At 50.8% G+C, this 18,458-nt stretch overlaps 2 protein-coding genes across 2 annotated transcripts in view; one reads left to right on the forward strand and one right to left on the reverse strand.

The window, feature by feature from the left end:
• Positions 1-266: 266 nt before the first annotated feature.
• On the reverse strand, positions 267-3,534 carry RPL36 (ribosomal protein L36). Its single transcript, XM_074928286.1, has 3 exons — positions 3,358-3,534; positions 935-1,069; positions 267-399 (listed from the first exon to the last, which is right to left on the reverse strand). The coding sequence occupies exons 1-3, from the start codon at positions 3,448-3,450 to the stop codon at positions 310-312; spliced, it is 318 nt and encodes a 105-aa protein (XP_074784387.1). The 5' UTR covers positions 3,451-3,534; the 3' UTR covers positions 267-309.
• A 13,461-nt stretch (positions 3,535-16,995) lies between these two features.
• LMNB2 (lamin B2) overlaps positions 16,996-18,458 on the forward strand; it is a 44,157-nt gene continuing 42,694 nt past the window's right edge. The window contains exon 1 of the mRNA XM_074928252.1: positions 16,996-17,641. Within this exon, the coding sequence (XP_074784353.1) occupies positions 17,441-17,641 (201 nt within the window). The 5' untranslated portion in view covers positions 16,996-17,440. The remainder of the gene's footprint in view (positions 17,642-18,458) is intronic.

Below are 18,458 nucleotides of genomic sequence, written 5' to 3' on the forward strand. Positions count from 1 at the left end.
GGTGGAAGGTATCACAGCCTTAGCTACTGCAGAGCCTTCCCCATCCTGAAAGGCTACCTCTATGAGGGCAGGAGGAGGATTCCCCTCTAGAATTTATCACAGGCCAGTACCAGCATCTCTAGCTGCAGGTAAAATAAAATAGTGATGCAATTTCCGGATTACTGCAGTTCAGGGCCCTGTCAGCACAGGCCCTGTCAGCACAGGCCCTCAGGAGCACCCCACTCCTACCAGCTGAAGCAGATGTTCCATCAACAGTCACCACACTGTTTTTTGTGAGAAAGGACTTTATTGAGTTGCACGCTGTACGACTCAATCCTTCTTTGCAGCAGCTTTCCTCATGGCTGCCAGGACGTTGCTGAGTTCTTCCCGCTTTCGCTTGGCCCGGATGTGAGTGCCAACCTGCAGGGGAGAGAGCAGGGCAGTCATCCCTTCCCCGCTGCTTCCGGCAGCCACAGGAGACTGCTTTACTCAGAAGGCAAGGGGTGAAGTCCTGGTAACCATGGACTTGAACCCCATCCACCTCAACTGGCAGCCAGGAGCTACTTGCTATCACATCCCAGTAGTACTTGCAGCAAGGTGGAAGCTGTGTTCAGCTGACAGGGCTGCTCTCAATAAACCCCATTTCAAGTCACCTGGGTACTGGTACCCAACCTCCATCAGTATCACCCTCCTCCTTCCCACACCAGATATGCAAATAATGCAAAAATAGCAAGGCAAGCCTGGATTCCTGTAGCTCAGGGCCTTTCTGGCAAATTACATCCCTCTCCCACCCAACCCAAGAAGCATTTCCTCCACTCCCACAGATTATACCAGTAACTTCCCAAACTGCAAAAATAATTCATTAAAAGGCAAAGTATATCTACGGAAGGGCAGAAAACAAAGTTAACTACAGCAGAGTTTCTGACATCCTCACCAAGATGTTGGATTGACCTACCCGTTTCTTTATGAACTTCAGAGCACGTTTATCTTTGGAAACTTTCAGCAATTCCATAGCACGTCTCTCATAGGGTGCAAAGCCACAGACTTCCCTGATCATGTCTCGCACAAACTTCGTGTGTTTGGTCAGGCGCTATAGGAACGGGGGGGTGGAAAAAAGAAAAATGTATGTTGAATGTAGGTGCTGATTTACCCACGAACTGCAGAGGGTTGTGGCAAACTCTGGGCTAAGACCCCAAAACCTGCTTCTGCTATCGGCACATCCCAAGGAAGGACGATCCCCAGGAGGTGCTGTGCAGCACAGTGATCTCGAGGAGACATGCTACTCGCTTCTCCTTTTAGCCACAGTGTTGGGTATTTTGCACATTTGCATGCAACCACATTTTCTAAAAAAGCAGGACCATTAGGTATCCAGGTTTGCATTGCTACACGTCCCAAACACCACATCTAAACACAGCATTTAATCAAAGTGGGATAAAAGATGCAAAATGCATTAACCTCTCATGTTACACATTTGTTGCACCTGGATAACTCCCAGTATTTGTCATTATTGGGCAGTTTGAGGTGGGGACACCTGTTGCTGTTACCAAGAGAAGCAGAGTAGGAGGGACTTCAGAAGTCACCCAGTCTATTTTCTATGTCACTGCGTGCTGGTTTTGCCTGGGATAGTGTTAATTTTCTTCATAGTAGATAGTACAGGTCTTTGTTTTGGATTTGTGCTGAAAACAAGAGAATACAGGGATGGTTTTATCATTGCTGAGCGCTGCTTACACAGAGTCAAGACCTTTTCTGCTTCTCACCCCAGCAGGGAGCAGGCTGGGGGTGCACAAGTCAGGAGGGGACACAGCCAGGACAGCTGACCCCGGGGATGTCCCAAACCACATGACATCGTGCTCAGCACCTCACGCTGGGGAAGGAGGGGGTGGAAAGGGGGTCAGACGTTCCGAGTGATGGCATTTGTCTTTCCAAGTCACCATTTCGTGTGATGGAGCCTGGCTTTCCTGGAGATGGCTGACACCCACCCGGGATGTGGTGAATAAATTCCCCGTTTTGCCTGGCTTGCATGCATCGCTTTTGCTTCACCAATTAAACCGCCTTTATTATCTCAACTCGTGAGTTTTCTCACTTCTGCTCTTCCAAGTCACTCGCCCATCCCAGTGCAGGGGAAGTGAGCAAGCAGCTGGGTGGGGCTTAGTTACCAGCTGGGGTTACACCACCACACGCTGCTAAATTAATTTAACCTGTGGTTGAAATGCATTTTATTCTTCCATTACAGACACCAGTTCTCCTATAACCAGCCAGTTCACAGCCACCTTCACAAACTTTAATAACTTCCCATGACCTAAACACCACCCCCCACCCCGTGTGTAACATCTCCAGCTTTCTCAACCCTTAAAACTCTGCTTTCCCACAGGTTTTCTCTGAGTCCCGGTCAGTGCAGTTCAGGGCCAAACAGCACTTTGCACCCCTGAGACCAGGAGTGGACGAGACCCACAAAGGACAGACTTCTGCAGACCAGAGAGATGTATCCAACCCCTACACAACTGCTGCTGTAGTCAGTTTTACAGCTCCAGTTAAGACTTCTCGTGAAGGGCCTGGAGAATAAATCCTGTGAGGAGCCAGGGAAGGAGCTGGGAGTGTTCAGTGTGAGGAGGAGGAGGCTGAGGGGAGCCCTCATCCCTCTCTGCAGCTCCTGACAGGACATTGCGGAGAGGCTGGGGCTGGGCTCTGCTCCCAGGGGATCAGGGACAGGACAAGAGGGAACGGCTGGAAACTGCCACAGGGGAGGGTCAGGCTGGGCAGGAGGAGAAAATGTTTCCCAGCAAGAGTGGTCAGAGAGTGGAACAGGCTGCCCAGGGAGGGGGAGTCCCCATCCCTGGGGGGGTTTCAGGGCCGTTGGGATGAGCTGTGGGGGGATGTGGGGTAGGGGAGAACTTTGTAGAGTCGGGCTGAGGGTTGGACTCGATGATCCCGAGGGGCTTTTCCAACCTGAATGACTCTGTGACTCGGATTAGGCGGCAAAGCAGCAGCCTGCAAGTGCCCCCCACCGCCAAGCCAGCCCAGCCACGCCATCACCAGGCGGTGCGCGGGGTCAGCGCCTTCCCGTCTCTCCTCGGCAGCCGGAGAAGGAACCGAGCTGCGGCACCGCACCCCCCTAACCACGGTCCCGGGCCGGTACCAACCGCGGCCCATCCCTTCCAGACGCCCTCCCTCCACCCCGCGGGACGGCGATGACGGCGGCGCCGGGCACACGACCGCAGAACGCGGTGCGCGCCCCAGGAGCGACAGGCCCCCGCCCGGCACCCCCGGCGGGGCCGCAGAGCGGCGGAGAGAGAGTGACCGGGCCCCCGAGGGGCCGCAGAGCGGCGGCTGCCGGCAGCGCCTCTCCCGGGGCCCGGCCCTCGCCCGCCCCATACTCACCCCGCGGCGGCGGCACTGCCTGGGCTTGGAGACGTTCTTGGTCACCTTGTAGCCCTTGTTGAGGCCCACGGCCATGGGGTAGCGGATCGCCATGGCTGCGGATGGACGCGGATCGCGGCGCCGCCCGCCCGGTCCCGCCGCTGGCGCCGCAGCAGAAGGAGGGAGCGCGCGGGGGACGCTGGGACGGCGCCGCTTCCGGCCCGCGCGCGCCCTCCCGCGCTGCCGGCGGCGGGGGGCGAAGGGCCGCGGCGGCCCCGGGCAGGGCCCGGCCGGGCCGCGCCTGGGGGGTCAGATGGGAGAGATCAGGCCAAAGCCAGGCCTGGCAGGAGCGGGGGGCCTTGAGGCGCCAGCAGCCGGCCCGGGCAGGGCCCGCGGAGCCCGCCGTCCTCGGAAGGGACCGATCCGCGGTGATTTGTGAGGGCGAGAATACAAAATAATGCGTGAGGGATTAGATTTTTGCGGGCCCAAGGCCGTGAAGCACGTGTGAATCCAGACATTAAACCTACCCCGCGGCTGGACACCGAAACTGCTGAGGGGACTCGCCACCCCAGCAGGCCGTAGGCCAGACCACGCTCTGCAGCTAAGCCAAGCTCAAACAGATTTTTCTCCCACAAATTAAAACTTTAGTATTGCTTGGCCACGATTTGGCCGTGTTTGATAGACAAATCAAAAGAAACAGGCTAAACGGTTTTGTTGGAGTTAAAGAGATTGGGTTTTCCTGCCAGACAAACCTCTGAAAAAGATCTGAGGTGAACATGTTGTTCAACCCAGTGAACTGTTTTCTGCTTTCAAAATAAATTCCATTTAATTTCTTAAAATTGAAAATACAAATTTAACTGAGAAATTGAAAATCTTGAATTTTTAAATAGAATTTTACATCTTGCTGTTAGACACGCTATCGAACGAGTCTTTGCAGGACTTGTTCCTGCCATACCGGGGCAGTTGTCTCATTGGACTCTGTCACCCAGCTCATGGCACAGATTCAGGCAGTGAGGAATATTCATCTCAGATTGTGAAACTGGCCTAGCTCGAACGCTTTCCTCCACAGGAGGGCAGAATACGGACAGACATTTGCAGGGTGAAGGTGACTGTCCTATATGGACAAAAGGAAAGCCCAATCTGCTTCATTCCAACATTTCTGAAAGGGGAAAAAAAAAAAAAAAAAAAAAGCCAAACTTATTATCTACACCTCTAAAATCAGCCCAAGTTTGATATCATCTTTACTAATGAGAACTATCATATGGCGCAGCTAAAGGTCCATCCACCCACCCACAAGCTCTGGTTTTCTCGCAGGAGGAGCTGCTGCACACCCCGGGCTGGAGGAGGTGTCACCTCTCCTGCCAGCGCCGTTGTGCCCGGAGCTATCTCAAGGTGGGTGCTGACACCAGCTCTGGGTGTGCAGAAGAAGGGGTTCCTCCCGCTTCGTCTCTGTGACCCATCAGGCACAGTGGCCCTGAACAAAACACTTGCCCACAGGAGGAAGCTGGTGCTTTCTGTTGCCTGCTCTGCCAGCCCCAACACACCGCAGGATGCTGCAAACGTGGGCTCTTCCCCCACTCATCCCAGCTATTGCTGTGTTCCAGTCATGGCACCTTCTTTTCCACTCAATGTGCAAACGTAGACGTAGAGTTCCCAAACTCTCCTTGGGTTTCTCCTCATTTTACCTTCCTATTCTTCACTGAATGTCCCCTAAAACACTGCCTTTCCCCCAAGAAAAGGTTCTTTCAGACCCTTTGCCTCCCATCATCACCTTTACAAGTCCCTACTAGAAAATCCAGTTTTTCAGTTTTGAGAAGGTTTTGCCATTCCAGCAGTGGTAAATGCTTTCTCCCGCATTCCCAGCATTTGCAGGTGGTTTGCATCTCAGCTGAATTTCTCCCTTTCCTTGAATTCTGCATTCAGTCCCCATGCTCTTTGCTTTATTACTTTCCCAGAGCCCTTATGAGGAAAGACCCCATCAGGGGAACATGGGAAGGAGAAAAAAGGGAGATAAGGTAAAAGAAGCCACATGACTGGGGCTGAATCAGAAACCCCAGGTTGGGAGTGACTGGTTCTGCTGAGAAGGACATGGGGGTCCTGGTGGGCAATAGGCTGAACGTCTGTGGTGTGTCCTGGCTCTGGTGAACATACCGGGCTGTATTAACAGAAGTGCACCTAGTAGGTTCCTGGAAGTGATCGCTCCCTTTACTCAGCACTCGTTAGATCACATCTGGAGTCAGTACTCCAGTCTAGGTTTGGGCCTCACAGTGCAAGAAAAACATCAATAAACTAATAAGTTCAGAGGAGGGCCATGAAGATGTTTGTGGCCTGGAGCATATGTCCTGTGAGGGGTGGTGGAAGGAATGAGGCTTTTTCAGCCTGGAGGACAATCAGAAGTGAGCTGAGGTAGATGTGAAGCAGCCACCTGAATTTCTGATTAACTAATGGAGAAGAATGAGTATAAGAATGATCCATCCCAATGTGCCAGAAGTCAAGCAAGTACAGCAGGAGGACAGGCTATCTGAATAGGGAATTCTGGATTGAGTTTAAATGCAAAAATGAAAAGCATGGAAGATGGAAGCAGCACCAAGCTACTCAAGAGACATACACAAGCATTGCATGGACATGCAGGGACAGAACTGGAAAAGCCAGAGTTCAGCTGGACTTGGCTGAAGACCACGGGAAGAAGGAAGAGTTCAGCATGTGAACACCTTGTCCTTCTCCCATCTGCTCCAGGTTTATAGAGAGCCATTCTCTGCCACAAGATAGGTGAGGTTTATCTTAATGTTCCTCCTCTTTTCCAAATACAGAATTGGCACAATCCATGGCCCACCTCACAGAGGCACAGGGTGCACAGCTGAATGATGATGCCTTGTACCCCATTGTCTTCTGAACCTGAAGCTCATCCTGCTCACTGCAGAGGTGAAGCAGGCAGCCAAGTCAGGTCCAAACTCATCTCCACTGCCCATTTCACTGCACCGCTCTTTCAGCCAGCCCTGTGCATGTTCTCATGGCTGAAAAGCCACACACACTTCCTGAGATCCACCACCTGCACCCATGGAAAGAAAGAGCTCCCTTCCCTCCTGCTAGTGGAGCTGGAATTCCCAGAGCCTTGCTGTGGAGCCTACACCAACCAACAAGCTGGTGTGTAACACTGGATTAAAGATGCTCTCCCAGGATGTGCTCCCGCAGCGGGCACAATGGTGGAAGCCCTTTACCCAGTAATTCCAAGCATGAACTTAATCACCTCCCCAGAAGTGAGGGAGACAGTCAGGAAGCTGTAGCCTGCTGCTGTCCTGCAGCACTTCACCTTCCTGTCTTATTGCTCCTTGGCAAAGGCCTTGTAAGTTGCAGATGTTTGCATTTAACAAGATCCAGCCATGGCTTTCTGCCAGGTGTCTTATAGCATCAGCACAGGTCACCCTGTGAGCCAGCAGAGCCAGGGAGGCCAGTAGGGCTGGGCATCGGGAAGGCAACCAGGAGAATGGCTCAGCCTCATGCCTAAAGAGCCAAGCTACTTTAAATTCAGAGGCTACTGACTTATGTTAATTAACGAAAATATGCATAGCAACCAGTGTGCAAGCACTTCAGCACCATTCCTGTAGGTAGCCAGAGGCCTCCCATTTGAGCTGAGACCTTGTTGCTCTCATTACACTGGTTTCTTCTGGAAGTGCCCCTTCCCCAGTGCACCCTGGCTGTCCTGCTGGAGGCTTCTGGGCCTCAAACACCTGAAAGCCCTGCTCATTTCTGCAAGGTTGTTCTGCACTGAGGTCCACTCTGTGCTTCCTTAGCTCTTCAGATGTTCACGCAGGGTGTTTCCCCAAGTGGTGGAGACTCACTGTCTTCCAGGAAATAATTACTCACAACAGCAACCAGCACAGGGTTCGTCATACACAATATTTCTGCAGCTAAGGCCCTCACAGCCAAGGATGGAAATACCCCCATGCACCAAGATAGAACGGGACTCTGAAAAGAGGATGTGGGGACAGCACAAATGATAACAGAAGTGATAACTCTGCCAGCTAAGTGGCTGTGGCTGTCAGAAACTTGTGATTATGAGCAAGGCCCCTCTCCTAGGCGTGCAATGCTGTGCTGGCGCTGCTTGGCACTTGGTAGGACTTGCCACTAATGCTCCACTGCGCTCCTTTGAGAGGGCAGGAGAGAGGTAAGGAAGGGATTCATCCCGCCTCTGTGAGATGCAGGAGGTGGAGGAGTTCCTGGTGTGTAACGGGGCTGTCCAGAGAGCGACCAGAGCCAGACCAAGGTGATCCTTCCTTGCTGAAGCATTTTGGGAGGGAAGCGAAGATCGCTGCAGAGTCTCCACTGCTACCTCTTTTAATGGAAACAGTCCCCTCCCACTGGAGTGACTCTGCTGCCTTTGGATGCTTTGTCTCTCTCCTACATCGCATTTGCCAAGCAAGCCCCAGCACAGGGAACGTGCTGCATCAGGCCCAGCCCAGCCCAGCTGACCTCTGGCTGCCTTCTGCCGGACAGTTACCCTGTGGCTCACTGTCTCTCTCACAAAGTTTTAAAGCCCTGCTTTGAGACAGTCAGAGACTCTCACCACTTTCTTTAGTGGTGGTTCATTAATTAGGTTTAAGCATATTTTTAAACAAAACACTGCTTTGCACATCATAGGGCAATTTTCCCATTGGTCCTTGGTTCTTCCAGCGGAAGTAGTTTCAACCTGACTTTGAAGAAAACTCTGGTCTTGGTAAGTAAACAGAGGTCTGGACAATATCCCCCAGAACTATCTGGTAACTTGCAAGACTTTCCACAGCAAAATTAGAAACCAACAGCCTCCACCACCAAAACTGGGAGAGGAAACAGGAGGCTAAATCCTTCTCCTACATCACCCCATAAGCAAGGGTACCAGCTACTCCACTCAAGCCATGGTTTCCCCTCTGAAGCAACGCGTGTGCATGAGCAGATAGAAGCCATGAAAAGTGCACTCCGGAGAGAGGAAAGGCAGGCGACCCTGCAGCAATTCCCCTATCACAATGTGTAACGCAAACAAACGGGGAAGACCACATATATTTCTAATGTTATGTTTTGTGCAAAGGCTTCTTTTATAGCATAGGCACACTGCTAAAACTATCACCCGTGCTGTCACAGACTGGCATCTGTTCCTGAGTCCACCTGCTCCAGGAAAAACTGGAAAACAACCCCTGCCTGTTCCTTGGAGCTTCTGCTGAACAATGGTTTTCATCCACCTGGCCAGTCCAACTGCCTGCTTTGCCTGAGCAGAGGAACCATCTGCAGCTGCCAGTTCAGGCAGGCTGCTTCCATCTGCTGAAGGAAAGGATTTAACCCTTCTGGGGCTGCACTGGGATTTTACAGTCTGGGCTGATCTACTTCACCTCTGTTGCCATGCAATAGAATGCCTTCATTTTGTATCCACTTCTGCAATTACAGGTGCCTTAGTTTTGGTCTTCCTTGGAAGTTGCTCATCACTTCCAAGTGAAAAGGGTATGCCTGGGTAAACAACCTTTATTTCTGTCACCGAGAAGCAAATTTTCTGCCTACTTGTAGGGAACCACATAGAGGAGGGCCTCAGTTTCCCCTGCAGCTGCTGTACTGCTGTATCACACACTACTTCTCCCTGTGCCAGTGCCCCTTTCAGTAGGACCACAGTGACTTGCCTTCCTTTCCTACTTGCTGCTCTTGCTGGGGATGGAAAGATCTCAACCAGGTGGGAAAGGCTATTTACAGCCCTACAGATTTCCCTCAGAATTAGCCACTCTGGACAAACGCAACCACCATTTGTGTTACAGGTGCCTTTTACAAGAGGCCAGTGTTTGCGATGGCTGAATGCCATATAGGTGTGAGTGGCTTCTGTGGGGATGAGCCCATGTCCCAGTCCGTTGGTGGGCCCGTGGAGTGTCCCCCCAGGCACAGGGTGGTGTGGTTGGGGCATTGTGGGTGCATTGCCCCTTTGGGCAGCACTGGGAGGCCAGATGAGCTCAGCCCAATTGCCAGTTCTGTGCCAGTGGGGTCTTGGGCTGTCCTAGCCATGAGGAGCCTCCTGGAGGGAGGCAGAAGCCCAGACTGGCGTGTCAGCCTGTGTGGACCTCAAGGTTCAGGTGGAGGTTCGGAGCTGGCTCTCATTTCTAGCTCAGCAGGTGCTTGGCCCCCAGGGCTCTCCTTTACCTGGGCGGGCCGTTCCAGACTGGCAGCAGCGCTGCTCCAGGCTCAGGGTGCAGCTCCTGGCTGGGCAGTCACGGGGCACAGGAGAAGGGGCTGCCAGCACAGGAGCCTGCGGGAAGGCCCTTGGGGTGCTACGCTGAAGAGGAGGTCAGAGGGGAAGGTGGGGTGAGGTGCTCAGCCTGCGGCAGGGATAAGAGCCACAGTCAGCAGTCACAGCCCATACCGGGGTGACTGTCCCAAAGCGGTGTGCCCTGTGCAGGTAGGTGTGTGTAGGCCCTGCAAGGGAAGGAGGCACGTCCCAGGCTGCAGTGTGCCTGTGTGAAGGATCCTTCACCACTCTGGCACGGGTCTTCCCGCAGCCCCGAGCTGACCTGTGCATTTACCTGAGTAGACCCTGGTGCTTCTGGTAAGAGAAGCTGTCACTGGCTGTGGTTGGACGCTGCCCACCCAGACCTGGTCCCACTAAGCAAGGGCACGGCTCTTACCCACCCTGACAGGGCTTTGACCGGCATGTCCTGGTGGAGGCAAGAAGTGCTCCCCAGCATAGAGGCTCCCCTTCATTTCTCCAGTGACACCATTCCAGAGGAGCAGCTGCGTGTGAGCCAGCTCTCAGCTGTGCTCTCTGCTTGCACTGTATGTCACTAGACAGCCACGAAGCGTTTTTACATGACTAATCTCATGACACAGCATGTTTAGCAAAGGCTTAGAGCGCTGACATTTTCCACTCCTTGGTTGCATGGATGGATTACCTTTATCCTTGGGAGGTGGGAACATACCTGTGACCTCCTGCAGGGCAGGGAGCAGCCACTAGGCACAGAGGCCAAAGGAAGCCAGAAAAGCAGCAAGAATGATGCAAGGCTTGAGAAAGATGAGGGGACTGCAAAAGGGGGGTCTCAAAGTGAGTTATTTTGGGAGAAGACCCACCAACAGGCCAAGGATTTCAGGGACAACCCTGCAAGACTGTTTCCTGAGAAGAAGGGAATAATAGCGGTATCCACCTTCCAAGGAGGTATTGGTCCTTCCTTGTACGTATACCAACAGGAGAGTCCTGCAGAAAAGTAAATGTTTCTATTTTTTTTACATAAGAAGGCATTTTTGACAAGAATGAACTTGGTCATGAATTGCTTGGTGTGGCCAGGGTGCTGCCTGTTGTTGACTTTAAAGGGTGTGCAGGGTGGGGAAGAGAAAACTATTTGAATGAAAAAGAAAACAGAATTCAAGAGATTTGTGTAAAGACAGAGCAAAGGCAAAGGGCTAAGCAGTCATAGTGCCCATATAAGTATAGATTCTTCACACAGGATTTTCTCCTTGTGGGAGTCCTGCTTTCTGGTCATGCAGCTAAAGATGTCCTGAGGTTGGCTGAGCACCTCTGGTTCACCTAAGGTACCCAGTTGCTACACTGGAAAGACTCCCAGTTCCTTGACAGGTACAGGGTGGAGGTATTCTCTCTCCCCTCTGGCTTCAGGCCCGTCCTGCAGACCCAACCCCTGCCTCTGAGATGGTGGGTAGGGTGGGCACTGAACCAGAACCACTAAGTGAGGAGGTATCATCCAGCCAGTATCACCACCAAGCTACTCCATGAAGCTCAAGACATACAGACATTCATTGAGGAATCTTCACGGTCATCTTAAGTTCATCATAAGATCATTATAATGCTTGATAAATTATCCTTTGTAAGATACTTTGAGATCTTGGGTGGAGCACACTTTGGAATTGCAGAAAGCTTTCCTTTCATCTCCTTTATTAATTGTATAATATGCACAAGAGAGATTGATCCCATGCGCATACCTCTTCATCTCCATTAACCTGTCTTCTCCCCTCTCACATATGTTTACTCTATAAACTTTACTTAAGGAATATCAGCACTCCCAGATGTACGCAGGATTTCTTATGTTACAGTGCACGATGAGCAAATTGTCTTTCCAAAGGGAGCCAAAGGTTTCTGCTTTCACCTCTCTTTGCTAAAAAACTAAGCTAAACTTTGCTAAAAACACATTGGGGGGTTGGTTGTTTGTTTAACAGAATAAAACTGAGTTCTTAACCCATCTCCAGTGAGACCATGACAGAGGCTGAGCTAGCCTGGCCAGACATGAGCTACATAACAGGTTACTGCAGCTGCTGGAGGAAAATATGTAAATAGCTCTATGGTGATGGGCACCCAGCCAGCTGCAGTTGGTCTGCGGATTTGAAAATTAGGCGCCAAATGGTTGTTTTGAAAAAAACACTGGGTTTGTTTTCATTAGCTTGGAGATCAGTGCCAGGTTTTATATAATAACAGCGTAGGGGTGTGAGCACTACACGCTCCCCTCCCACAGCTCCAGTGGAGTAGCAGTGATCTAAGTGATTCTCGAAGCAGAGCTGGGATTGCTTCTGGCTGATAAAGCAAGCTTTGTGAACTCAGACCTGCACTTCAGAGCCCATCCCCACCCTCCTCCACTACACGCTCCAGACTGCCAAACGGCTCGAAGATTAGGGGCTTGCTTGTGTTCTGAGGGAACCTGGGGCTACCCTGGCAGGCTGCACAGGAGTCTTTTATCTTTGAATCTCTGCAAGTATAACTAGAATGAAATTCAGCTCTGTATGTGAAAGTCAAAATTCATAATGTTAGAGATTATTGGCCCAATATTTCATTAAAGGTGATATGAATAATCCCTTCCTTGATCTTAGATTAATTTTGGTATTTACCTATATAAATGGCAGCTAGTAATGCACACGAACGCCCATGGCTCCACCTCCACAGACTGCGGGGCTGCTGGCAGCCTGACTAGAAGGAAATGGTGATACTGTTCCTACCTGGCCACCTCATCTGTTTTCAGTGGTTTTTTCCCAGTATTTTATTGCCAAGAAATCTGTCTTCCTATTACTTTGGAAGAATTCCTGAGGTATGGGGAGCCAGTGAGTGGAAGACTCAGTAGCTAATGCTGTACTGAAGGCTGTGGTGTATCACACACTACACCACTTCCTTTGGCTGATAAAGGCTGTGAATGAGTTACAACTGTAGAAAGCCACTCCACTGGGCTTGTGCTACAGACGTGGGCTCTTTACAGCATGTGGTATTATAAGCAAATCACTGTGTGGAAAAATGATGAAGTGAAATTGTGGAAAGTGGAGGAACCCTGAGCACTGACCCCCACCATGTTCTTCCTTTGCCACTTTTTTGTTGAAATGAGAGGGTTTTAAAATGAAATTCTCATTTCTTTCTGGTTACATGAGACCAGGGTCTGGTTCCAGTACTGGAGACTAAAGGGCCACCCAGGCCTCCCTGACTATGACAGTCACTTGCCTTCCTGCCACAAAAAGGGGAACAATCCCAAGCACAGATCTGAATTCTCCTCCCCAGGTTTGGTTAATGCTTCCCCTGGTGTGATACAGGTTGAATTCTGCCTCAGTAAGGAGGTTAAATACTGTAGCAGAAGAATATTATTCTTGAAGGCTCCTGCCAAACATTATATACCTAGAATTAGAAAGAAATACACCCTCTACACATTAACAGTGTGGTGTCTTGTCTTGAAAAATATCCTTGTTCTATATACAGTCTGCTGTCTGTTTGCTTTAATCCCGCAACTGTGCACTGTGTTCCTCTGCTCTTTTTTACGTGTCTTTTAGCAAACTTTCTAAAGCAAATTAGGAAAATCTCATCCACGACACACGGCATACTGTGAATTTTCTCTACTTGCTTTGGTGCTTTTTGTGCTGACACTGCTGAAAGCAATTTTATTCAATGAAAGCTGAAATTCTGAAGCAGAAATCTGTGGTGAGGTATGAGTGCTTCTTCCAGACTTGCAGTCATTGTAGCAGTTTTTTAAGCACTAATGCTGGATTGAATCTGGACTGACAGGAAAATGTTCTGTGCTGTATGTTCAATCCTTGCCCCTACCTGAAATTAATGAAAATATCTGAGACAATCGATTAAACATTAACAGGCTGTTCAGAGTGAGATAAAGGAACACGATGCAGAGGGGAAGTGAGGCAACTAAAGAAAAGACAGAAATTATCCTGCAATTAAAGACATACAAATAATCCAGTGTAGAATGAGAAAGGGGAGGGCATGGCAGCAGCCGCTGAGAAACTAAAGCAGTTAAGGTAAGAAATAACAGTGGAAATCCTGCATCCCCAGATTCATGAAAATGTCAGAGTCATTATGAAATCCCAGACAGTATCAGAAAACTTATTACACCCAACTGTACAGGAAACTGGTCAACGACTGAGAAGATGCTCTGCATCAAAGGATATGAGAGGTTTTCCTTTGTCTTTATTACGTACTGTAAGTAATCTCTTCACTTATCTGATGGCAGAAGCACTGCAGTGCTAGGCAGAGCCTATCACTGTTGCCTGTGTTCTCAGACATCCCAAAAATTTATTCTTATCCTACCCAGACAGTGAGATATGTTGCAAGTACCTTTGAGCTAGAACTCCAATAGTGAGCCCAGGGCACTTCCAAGTTCAGGGTGGAACCTGTACGTGCACCAACCTCTGCTTTCCACAGAGAGTAAACCTGGGGGAGTGGATGAGGCAGGAGCCTTGGTGGGCTCCAAACCAGTTTCCAATCTGAAAAACCCAAGGAGCTCTTTTTGGCATGGCCCTCTGCCACCCCAGCCAGGGAAGGCTGACACATGCCTAGATAATCCCTTTGTCAAGCACTAATTGATTGTGTCCTGGGTTAACAAATCAATTCTACCTTCTCAAAGCAGAGAGGGTGTTTATTATAAAATTGTTTTGACTAGCACTGAACTGTCAAGGTCCTTAAGGAACAACTAATTGCTAAATACTGAGAGACTAATGACAACACAGACTCTGGTTCAATACTAACCTGTATCATCAGAATGATCCAAGAGGATCTGTATTTGAACAGATGCTAATTCCACAGCTGAAGCATGCATTGTACTCCCTGTAAAACACAGTTGTCTAGTGGGCTCTCAGCCTTTGCACTTCCCCTCCTCCCCATCCCACCCCCAAACTGTCCTTTTTAGGAGAGATAGGAAAAGTAAACATGTACCTTCAGTTAACAAGGAGGCAGGACCAGTGCCAAGAATGAAAGTGTACAAGTGTTCTGATTAGTGCTAAGGAAAGGGGCCTTCTAAAAAAATGTTGAAAATATTAGGTATTATTATTATTGAAGTGTATTTCAGGAAGTGAAAAAATTACTTCAGCACTAACTGGTAACATTAGAAGACAAAAAACCCCAAACCACAAACTCCTGAAACATTCAAAGTTTCTAAGTCATTATCTATAAAATCTAACAGACAAAATAATGAGGGAGTTTGCGCTAAACTTCATGAACAAAGGGGATTTACGTCTGAATTACAGTATCAGTCGAAATTAAGCAAAAGGTTTAAAAGAATTTCCAAAATATGACAGATGTGGCATAGTATCATGTCAAATCAGGAGAAGAAATTAGCTAAACCCAAAAATGCTTGTACGGAGGCTTTCAGCATTCCTAAAATATTTTTTTCTGGCTTCACGTAACAAAAGTTTGTAACTGGTCTTTCACAAATTTGCTGGTGTTGAAAACTGCATGTTGAGAGAGAAAAAGTTCGTTCTAAGTGCATGGCTTGATGCTCACGCTTTTTTTTTTTTTTTTTTTTTTTTTCTTTGCTCGGGGGAAGGCAGCGCTGTTTGAAATTACACAGATTGCACACAGGCAGCTCGGGCAGAGGCACGGGGCTGGGGGCTGGAACTGATTCAGGAGCGTTGGTTTACAGTTTGCAGACAGGCGCCAAAATTCAAAAAACGCACTATACTTCAAATCCAGAGACGCGGATGAAAACAATGAGGAAGGAGGCGGCTCCAGGGATGCTGGGCTGTCCTTCGTGTAGTTTTGTGCCCGGAGCAGGCAGATGGGGCAGCATTTGACCTCCCTGCTGAGCAAAGAGGACACAGCAGTCTGGGATTTGTAGTCTCTTCTTTCTGCTTTCTTTTTTCCAGAGAAATTCAAGTCAAAACCAACTCGAATTCAGTCAGAAAGCTGAGTTCCACACTGGCTTGTATATCATATTATCAGATCTCACCGATAAAAATGCGATAATAGTGATTTTCAAATAGGGAGGTTGTGTAAATGCCTACAGAAGGGGCATGTGTAGTGATCTGTACTTTCATTTTATCATGCATAAACTCCCTCCGGGTAACCCGCTGATACCCACAGCTTCACAGACTCCGTGTAGAAATCCCACCTTCAGCTCTCTGCAGGAGATAGAGGTGAAGGAGCAGTCAGCGCTGTCCTAGGAGAGAAGGTGCCCAAGCCACGTGGGATGTGCTCTCTGTTGTCTACAGAGGAAGCCAGGACCACTCTCTTCATATCAGGTGCATATTTTGAAACAAATGCATTCAGGTGAAAACGCACTATCTACGTGGGTCAGCTGCTAAAGATATACAGTGATTGCAAGATGGACTTAGAGCAGTTTTCCAGCAAGGGTACTGTGCTTCCAGAATTCCTGGATTTATTCTGAGGTTTTCCAGTTTGAGGTGTGCTCAGTATTAGGATACCAATGCCTCTAACGTGAGGATCACCTAGGTTCTATTTTGAGGATAAACCCATTCACTCCTGTTTGTTCAGCCTGGCTCCCTAAGTTTCTTTTCATATGCCATGTGCAATATTTTCTTGCTCTGTTTCCCTATTCTCTATCTAGATCCGTCCTCGCTCTCATGCACAGCACTTCTTGGCATTATGGTCATGTTGCTTTTTTTCTTTGCTGTCCATGTGTATGGACGACAGACTTTGAATCATTTTTTCTGCTTCTCAGACAGAAAATCTCCCTTTTCTCAGCCTTCTCAGGGGAGTCAGAAGGCACAACAGCAGTAAAAACTTTTCAGCCTCCAAAGTTTTGGGACATGTGGAATTAGCTCATGGGAATGGTAATCCATTTTTTACCACTTAATGTGCAAGAAGTGGCAGAAGTTGGGGTATATTCAGTAAAAATATTTTTTTGGGGAAAAATAATACTCAAGATCTTTAGGAAAGGACAAATTCATGGTGGATTATATAGTTTGTACAAAATTTGGCTGCATTCCCTGTAACTGCAAAAGGATTTTTGGATAGTTTCCTTCTTGAACAGCCTGATTGGAGACTGGAAGGCATTGCAACCTCTCAGTCAAACTTTGGAAGAAATTTCTAAAAATCTACAAAACAACACTCCTAAAATTCCACCCTTGCAAAGAGCTGATGAGTACTTTTCCTGACACTCTCCACCCCAATTTAAGCAAACCGAAGGTCCCTGGCCTATAAAACTTCAGTGCTAAGAGCAAAGCACAGCAAATACATAAACAGCTCAAACCAGGGTTATATAACAATGTTTTAGTAACTCATGGAAAAATACATCCTGTAAGTGAAATACTACAGAGGTTTTGCTACAACTGCGACGATGAGCAGCATGGCATCACTTCACATCACGCGGTGTGACGGCGGCCGACGGTTCCGGTGGGTTTGGTGATGGACGGGCGGCTGCGGGGGCCCCTGGCAGGGTGGGGGGTGCGCTGTGGGCTGGGGACCCGTGGGGTGGCGACCCGTGGGGTGACTCGCAGCCACCAGCACCTGAGTGGCCGCTCCCGCTGCGAGCGGGGCTGGGAGCAGCTGCTGCGGAGCGTGTGAGGAACAGTGCCGGTCCTTCCCGGTTTTATTACAAAAACCATCTTGTCTTCAAGATTAGCCGCTCGCTTCCTGCGCTTTGCTCACACTCACAACTGCCCGGTTTTGTATTTTAACAGGCGGCACAAGCTACGCTGTTGGATGACGAGCAGAGCGGGGCTCGCCGGGCGCCGGCAGCCCACAAAATGGAGGGCGGCCGGGACTGCACCTCCCAGCGCGCCGTGCGGGGCGGCGCGGCCATCTTGGCGCCGAGACTTCATTTCCCAGGCGGCGCGGCGGCGGGGGAGGCGATGTCCGCCATCTTACCGCTCCCTCCTCCCCCGGTGCGGCTGGATTGAATGAGCCCGCTGCCCGCCTGCCCGCGAATTGAGCGCCATGTCAGGCACCCCGAGCCGCGGCACCCCCGGCGGGACCCCGCTGTCGCCGACTCGCATCTCTCGCCTGCAGGAGAAGGAGGAGCTGAGGCAGCTCAATGACCGCCTGGCCGTTTACATCGACCGTGTGCGGGCGCTGGAGCTGGAGAATGACCGCCTGCTGCTGAAGATCTCCGAGAAGGAGGAGGTCACCACCCGGGAGGTACGGCCCGAGGCGGCCTGCTGGTCCTCGCCCGCTGCTCCGGGCCGGGAGGGCGACCAGCGGCGGCCCGTTGCAGGCTTTTTCCCCGCTCCGTCCCGGGGACGGGGTCCGCGGCCCAGGGGCTCGACCGACCCGTTCCCGCGCGGCGCCTCCGCCCGCCCGGCGCGCTGTGGCGGCGCCATGCGCGTCCCGCCGCGCCGTTCCCGCCTGGCGCTGGCCTCGGGTCGCGGCGGGCGGGGGGCTCCGGCTGTGCCCGGCCGGTGGGCTCGGGGCTGAGGGCGAGAACGGGGGGTGCCGGGCGGAGCTGGCGGGGAGGGGGGGGCGGTGTGTAAAGCCAGCTCCTGCCCGTCTGTGTGACACCCCCCCCCTTTCCCCCTCGGGGGCCGCCGGGGATTCTGAGGCCGCGATGTTGTGCGGAGAGGCTGCTGGTGCCATGATAAAGGCGGCTCAGGCCGGGATCGTCACCGAGTGAAAATTCGGCATCCGGAGCGGCGGCGGTGGCGGGAGCGGGCCGGGCGGGCGGGCGCTGCTCGGGCGGGCGGGCGGCAGAGGCTGCCCGGCGCGTTTCGGCCAGGTCGGGCTTGGGGCGCAGAAGGGCCGTTCTCGGGGTCCTCTGAGCCTGCGTGTGGGTCTCATCCGCCGCGGGCTGGTTCTTTGCTGGAGTTTGTCGTCTGTTCCCCGCGCAGACTGAGCCTCTCGGTGTACTGGAGCCCATGCTGAGCACATGCGTCCTGTGAATTTTAGCAACCTGCATGTTACTTTTTCTTTACGGTCCCTGTCCAGACGGCTGATGTGATAAGATGAAAAATTTGGAAGG

The sequence above is a fragment of the Athene noctua genome, chromosome 27, assembly GCF_965140245.1.
Source record: "Athene noctua chromosome 27, bAthNoc1.hap1.1, whole genome shotgun sequence".
NCBI lineage: Eukaryota > Metazoa > Chordata > Aves > Strigiformes > Strigidae > Athene > Athene noctua.

Bases quoted from the DNA above. Each gene is read 5' to 3' on its own strand.
- RPL36 (XM_074928286.1), bottom strand. From the start codon at position 3,450: ATGGCGATCCGCTACCCCATGGCCGTGGGCCTCAACAAGGGCTACAAG. The intron at 1,070-3,357 runs GTGAGTATGGGG...CCGTTCCTATAG, and splicing joins GGCAGTGCCGCCGCCGCGGG to CGCCTGACCAAACACACGAA. The intron at 400-934 runs GTAGGTCAATCC...TCTCCCCTGCAG, and splicing joins TGAAGTTCATAAAGAAACGG to GTTGGCACTCACATCCGGGC.